Here is a 7,139-nt window from a genome sequence, read left to right as displayed (position 1 = left end):
TTCCCTCCGTTCCTTTTTTTTTTCTTTACGTATTTTTATTTCGGGTGTTTCATTTTAGTCTTGACATTTCTTTTTATATTATCACACTAATACCTTAATATTTTATCAAAAGTATTACCTCCATAGTATCCACGACGAAAAATTTATGTCTAAAGATTATTTTAACCAATTAAATTCATTGGTGCATTTAATCTCTCACATTTTTCCACCGGGACATTAAATATTTCTCATTTTCTCAATGTCAGAGTTTTGATAAAAGTGAAAACATTATAAATAAATGTAATTTGCCTTGTTTAAATTAAAAAATAGAGGAATCTCAATGCACATTAATCAACCGTTAAATCGTGTGCATAGTACCAAATGTAAAGAACAAGAAGAGACAGAGGGAGTACTTCGTATTATATTTTAGTTTCAAATATTTTAATAATTTAACTTATATTCTTATTCTAATTAGTTGACATCTCAAAAAAATTCTAGGAGAATTAATCATTAGTTAACTTAGTACGAGATGCTCTACTCGGCCAACGGTTTTGAAATTATAGTTATACTTTACTTTTTGAGGCCAAACTTTAAAAATTTTAACCTAGATAACACTACTTATTACTCATGCAAACGTCAAGATATCGTCACGTCAAATCTTGTTAAGGATTAGGCCCAAATTACTTTAAATTATTAGTGAGATAGTGGACCAACCTATGAAAAGAAAAGTTGAACTACTATGATTAATGACAACGGTTACAGTTGTTTCCTTGGATGATATAACGTATTTTGTATTAAGTAATGACCTACTCCTACTAATTAGGCTTTAAATCACAAGTGGATAAGCATAGATTACAACAACTTTATTGGTATAATTAGTGAAAGTTGGCTAAAAGCTAGTGAAAGTTGGATAAGCATAGATTACACCCGGTTAAGGTCAGGTTCAGGTCGGGTTCGGTCAGGTTGATTATTTGTCGGGTTATGTCGGGTTATTTTTTCATTTCGGTATAGGTTGGGTTCGGGTCGGGTTTGGTCGGGTCTTTTTCTAGTCGGGTACAATTTCGGGTTCGGGTCTTAACGAGTCGGGTTTGAGTCAGACTTGTAGCAGTCAAGTTCGGATCAGATAATTATTGGGTCGGTTAAAAATCAGGTGGGGTTCACTATCGGACACGAGTTAAGACCGAATCTGATAACTATCAGGTCTAGTCAAGTTTTAACCTTATAATTAACTTTTATAAATTTGTTTAAATTTGGTTTAACGCTTTTCACTTGTTCTAGATTAGGTAAATATAAAAGATAATATTAACTTGATTTAAGTTATTATTTAGTTAGGTTAATGACAAATCGGGTTGTCAACAGGTCGCGTAAAATCAGGAAACTCGTTTTCACGAGTTGGGTCAATAACATGCTTCATCGGGTTATAATCGATTTCGGGTTGACATCGGGTCGGGGTGTTGAATCGGGTTCGGGTCATTTTCCGGTCGGGTGCCAGGTTTGGGTCTGGGTCATGCATTAACGGGTCGAAATCGGTCGTCGATTTTAACGGGTTGGATACGGTCGGGTTCCGAGTTTCATATTTTAACAACATTTCGGGTCTCAGGTTGGGTCCGGGTCCTTAAAAGTACAGGTCGGTTTTTCGAGTTGGGTCAGCTTTTGACAGCTCTGCATCAAACCAATTCTGTTGTACGTTGTGGAGTGAAGACAGACGCTTTCTAGAAACAGCACGGCGTTTTTGAAGTACATTTCAGTCTAAGCTACTTATTCGTTTTTGGTAGGTACAGATTAACTTCCTCCACAAAGTAGGAAGAAAATGGTAAAAGTCCGGTTATACATAACATAAGTAGCAGTCCCGTTAACCAAAAAAAAGTAGCAGTCAAACAATACAAATCCAAGTACTATGATAACAAGAGCTAATCCAAATGGCCTAGACCAAAATTTAGACTTATACTATGATAAGTGTTGAAACAATACACATACTATGATTCTAAATCTAACCTTAAAAGAAGGTTCCATCATTTATATTTTCTAAGCTAACAAAAGAAATCTCTACATAAGATGATCGATCAACAGAGAACAGGCATTCTAGTGCGGAACTCTCTCTCAGTAGTAGACCTGATGCCACTCGGGTCAGGAATGGTTTCTTCTTCATCTTCTTCAATGCCTACCTTAGGAGGGTAGCCTTGTTGCCGAGTTACAATCCACTGTTCAATGACTCCGCAATTAATAGCATATTTCACACTGCGCTCTAAATATTCTTTGTCTGTAATAAGATGTGGTTGAACTGCCAACATCCTCATCAGAGCTGAAAACACATGGTAAAACTCATGTCAAAATTCAAACGCCAACTAGAATCAGAAAATACAATTAAATGCCAAAACCTATAGATTCAAAGGAACAGCCATTTCTTGTTTGTAGACGAATACCCATATTTAAGGACAGTGCTAATATATAACCAGGTAGATCAATGTTTTCTTTGCACACAAGAGTTTCATACTAAAAATACAAGTATAATCCTGAACCAAAGATAAAGTTTGAGTGGATTTACCAGCCACTAAGCCATCTCCAGATGCTGACATATCCTGTGTGAAAGGAGACATTGGAGCATCTTCTACTCCTAGTACAGCACCATTGTGCTCCTTGGTGTAATAGTGTATCTTTGAAGTCCCATTTGTCACAAACAAAACTTTTAGATTTTCATGCCATAGAGGAGCTATAATATCTGCTTCATAATGCTCAAACTTAAATCTCTGATTCTTTTTGGTGTCAAACTCCTCTGGAGGATTCATACCACAAAGAAATTCAAGTTCTTGCTTCGTTACTTCAATGACATCTGCAAGGCTCCATACCTGCTGAATCAAAGATTTTGTTTCTTCACCAGATTTCCAAAGTGGCAATGGGAGATTCAGATCATAAAATATGACACTCCCTAATTTCTTTGATATCTTGAGTGCCCTCATAGTTGTTTTCCTCATGTTAGCATCAACCAAAGAAGATGTATTCAAGTAAAACATCTTTGCCTGCATTAGAAACAAAAAATAGAATTAATCTCAACTGTACAACCTATTTAGTACACGGAAAGTCGGAATAGCATACTCGGACAACAATCAAGCCTGAACAAAAATAAAATAAAAAAGATCATACACAAACAACCCCCGGGAGGCAGAAACTTGGCGTGAAAAACGGCCATACGTTTGGTACTAGAGAATATATGCACCCCAAGTTAAATTCATTAAACATTATTGTTATTGACTTATTGTGTTTAAATGGCAGCTATAAGATAACCCTCTGGACAGTAACAGTTTTCCTTCCATCCTTTTACAATCAAACTACAATTATGTTAATCTACTACGAAAATTTTAGTTAGGTTTTTCTAGTGCATTCTAGTTAACAATAAAGGTTAAGTAAATCGAAACACTTTTTTTCAGGGTCTTCCTTTGGTTTTGAGGATGAGGAGGGTGGCACAATAGAAAGGTGATTCAGGTAATGGCTTGCCTAGATTCTGTTTTTCTAATTATTCTTCATCGGTTCCTTTTTAAGCTATAACAATAAATTCACAAGTTAAACATTGTTGATATGTTTCTTTTGTACTTCCTCACAACACATCTCATTTCTTTTGTCATTACATACAAATCTACATTCATTTTCTTTTATTTCGTCTCCGAAGTAGCCTAACACAATTCAACTCGGGCAAAAGAATTGCTATTTTAAATAGTGAAGTATTATTCTATGTTTCTGCTTGCCTTCGCCTCGTTTCAAAGCCTTATTTTGCAAAGTTACATGCCAAAAACTAGCTCTGACAAATTCCCTGTGCTGCTAGCCTTCTACCAAATTAGGTAAAGTCTTGCCATGAATCATTAAACTTAAAACCATCCTTACAATGAGAAAGTGAAAGACGAAAAATGTGCAAGTTGAGCTTTCAGAAGAATTAATGGTGCATAATGTACAATGCTGAGAACTAACATTATGATGACTTGCAATTTAGAATTGTGGAAATCAATTTATTTATATATCATGTCAAAGCCACATAGTTTGTGACTTTGTGAAGCCTCATACATAAAGCCTTTCTATAATCTATATTAGTTCCTTAAGAAGCTTCCTGTCAACAAGTATTTCTACAATCAAAGTTTGATCCTTGCACTTGCATCTACATAGACAGAGAAATTTGACTACCTCTGTAAAGCTACTGGAAGGCTGTGAGGAGAACTGAACCGGAAGACTATTTTTACAGAAAGTTCAAAAGATCTTAAAAATAGGGGTTTAATGAATGGATGATGTGCAAACAGTCTAAAAGAAGCATTACCTCCTTCAACACATCAATATTTATCTCTGATTTTGACAAAGAATCCTCTGCACAAGGTTTGACAGTTGTCGCTCGTAAAGCACCCCTCTTAGCAATCTTCATTTGTGACATTGCTGTCCACCTTTTATCATCAACACAAACCGACCGTGTTTGAACACTTTTAACATTTAAGTAGTACAACATTGTCTGTCCATAATCATCATTCCCAAGTTTACCCATGAAAGCAACTCGGCCGCCCAAGGATGCTAGTGCTATTGCAACACCCCCTGCTGAACCTCCAGGAGCCCTAATAAACTTATCTGGTGCCCACAATGCCTCTTTAAGTGCTTCATGAATTTGATGATCTATAAGCCGATTGGCAGGCCTTCCTGATGGCACAAATGCATGCTGCGCAGCTCCAAAGCAACAAACAAGAGGGGGCCAACCATATGTGAAGTCAATATCCTCACCATTACACTTTTCCAAATTTAAATCTATGTTGTCATCCTCATTTTCTTCATCTGCTAGGTAGACTACCTCTTCCAAATTAATGAATTCCGTCTCACTTATGTCATCATCAACCTTACTGGTCTCTTCCTTTCTCTTCCTCCCCCTCGGCTTTTTTTCTGTCTTCACTTTCTCTGTGCTGATTGCAGACACAGCTGAAAATAATTTCATTTCAGTATGAAGCACTGAACCGTCATTAGGAACCATCCGCGGAACGTGAAATAAGAAAAGTCAAAGGTTATGTTAAAGAGAGTTAACACACAAAATTGAGAAAGTGAAGGTGAGGGATATGAGACACGAAAAATAGGATACAAGAAAACAAAGTCAGTTTAAAGAAGAACACAAAAATATTAACACACAATTTGAAGATAAGGAAAGGGGGAGAAGGTTGCAAAGGAGAATAGAAATAAGTCATGCTGAGTCGTCAACATAAATTATATCCCTTCACTCCGCCCAATATAACGCCATATTTTCCTCAGTCCCTAATAAATTCATATCATTGTCAATCACCCTCTTTTAGGTTTGCTTTGGTCTTCCCCTACTCCTCAAAATTCCATTAGTTTGTCACTCTTCAAGCCTTCTAACCAGCGCATCATTTGTGTCCATCTTACATGGCCAAACCACCTTAGTCGATTCTCTCTCATCTTGTTCTCAATCGGTATAACCACTACTTTTAATATCAATCATCATAATTTGATACTCTATCTCGTGAAAATGAAAAATAGCATACGATCGACAGGATTAACGTAGATAACACAGTCGTATACCTTTCTTTCTAGTTCTTCTCTTAGGTTTCTCAGAACCACTAATCGATGCCTCCGGATCAGAGATCTCCTGTTCTGAAGCAGAAGCACTGAGTGTTAGTTCAGAATCACCATCCTGCAGTTCAGTAGTTGCCTTCTTTCTACCTCGTGTGGTGGTTCGCCTTGTCCTAGTCTTTTTTGTTCCCTCAGGTTCATTGGGTCCCTCGTCTTGTACTACGGATGCCACAATTGCTTTTTTAGATGTTTCTGACAAAACACATCTATTCTGTAATCTATGATCTGTAACTAGCATGAATTCTACAGTTGCTAAAACTGGTGCTTTATAGTTCCACCTGTAATTTTTAAACCAACCACATAAGGCACTCACCCCACTGATTTTGGACAAAATTGAAAAGAAATGCAGTGTTAAAAACAGTTTGGAATAAGAACATAGACTATATATCAGACTTTGACCCAAATAGGAATGATGACTCTATCCTGTGGCTAATCACAATGCCATACATGAAGAAAAATGTATCTTGCACCATATGGACTTGCACAAGGTGAATTTGTTATGCATAAATTATGAGATGGTAATAGGGTAAATCAAACAATCCAACTAATCCAGCAAATGCGAGGCAAAGCAGTAGCCTGTTAGGGGTTTCAAAAACCAATACCATTGAAGCATCACTGTATTTACCTTAAAGCTTCGTGGCAATGTAGCACATACTACTAGTAACACTTTACTACTAGTTTGTGCAAACTAAGCGTCCTAACTCCTTCTACTCATTAGATACGAACAACATGAAGTAGCTAAACAGCCATTCGGCTTTCCAAACAAGTGTTCAATACAAACAACGACGGGTAAGACCACACCCCACTAATAATACCCTACACTTGGAAGCACCATGTGGTGCTCCCAATGAATTTGCTCCTTTTCCAAAATTGAACATGGTTGAATTTTGGTTCATTATGGATAAGGGCCGTGTTCTATTCGAATAAAGTCCGTATTCATTTAGGATCTACTCGTAGGTCACACTTCAAAACCACCCAGCCTTAGGCCAAAACTTCATATGCTAGATTAGGGTAATAATATGGCATTGCTTGTTCAACTACCGTTAACAATAATTCAAAACCGTCATCTTACATTCGAGTCCAGGACAATCAGCATATTAGGTAATAATAAATTAATAACTGGTTCAGCAATACACATTCTAAACAAAATTCTCATACAAAATCAAGCATCCCCACAAAACAATCAAGTTTTGCAATAAAACCCAAATTGCAATTACTACGAGAAACAAAAATTAACAAACCAAAACTACAAAATTATGCTTTTTCATAATTATACAAGAAAACAATGAAATTGAAGTGAACAATAGATAAGGAGAATAGTAGAACAGAGGAACAGAGGAACAGAGGAAGAAACCTGGGAATGGATCGAAATTGGGTAAAAGAGAGAGACGCCATTAGAGCAAAGCTTGACCTACCAGTTGCCTCTAGTCTAGCTCAATAGGCGCTCGGCATTTGGGTTTTGGAGTAGAGACTAGAGACAGAGAGAGAGAGAGAGAGAGAGAGAGAGGTGGAAGGGTTTTAGCACGAAAAACAGCGGTTAGCGCCTTAGCGGAAGT

General features: G+C 36.9%; 1 protein-coding gene across 2 annotated transcripts; it reads right to left on the bottom strand.

The window, feature by feature from the left end:
* Positions 1–1,790: 1,790 nt before the first annotated feature.
* Positions 1,791–7,139, bottom strand: LOC110797280 (fructokinase-like 2, chloroplastic). 2 transcript variants are annotated; one of them, XM_022002376.2, is made up of 5 exons: positions 6,938–7,139; positions 5,533–5,861; positions 4,280–4,950; positions 2,525–2,996; positions 1,791–2,281 (listed from the first exon to the last, which is right to left on the bottom strand). In XM_022002376.2, exons 1-5 carry the CDS (start codon positions 6,976–6,978, stop codon positions 2,043–2,045), a joined length of 1,752 nt encoding a protein of 583 aa, XP_021858068.1. In that variant the 5' UTR covers positions 6,979–7,139; the 3' UTR covers positions 1,791–2,042. The 2 variants fall into 2 exon arrangements, with proteins under 2 accessions (XP_021858068.1, XP_021858069.1); XM_022002377.2 differs by having other exon boundaries at positions 4,280–4,920; positions 6,938–7,137.

Source organism: Spinacia oleracea, chromosome 4 (assembly GCF_020520425.1).
Source record: "Spinacia oleracea cultivar Varoflay chromosome 4, BTI_SOV_V1, whole genome shotgun sequence".
NCBI classification, from domain to species: Eukaryota; Viridiplantae; Streptophyta; class Magnoliopsida; order Caryophyllales; family Amaranthaceae; genus Spinacia; species Spinacia oleracea.
The sequence above is the reverse complement of the archived record's forward strand: the minus strand, read 5'-3'. Positions and strand labels throughout refer to the sequence as shown.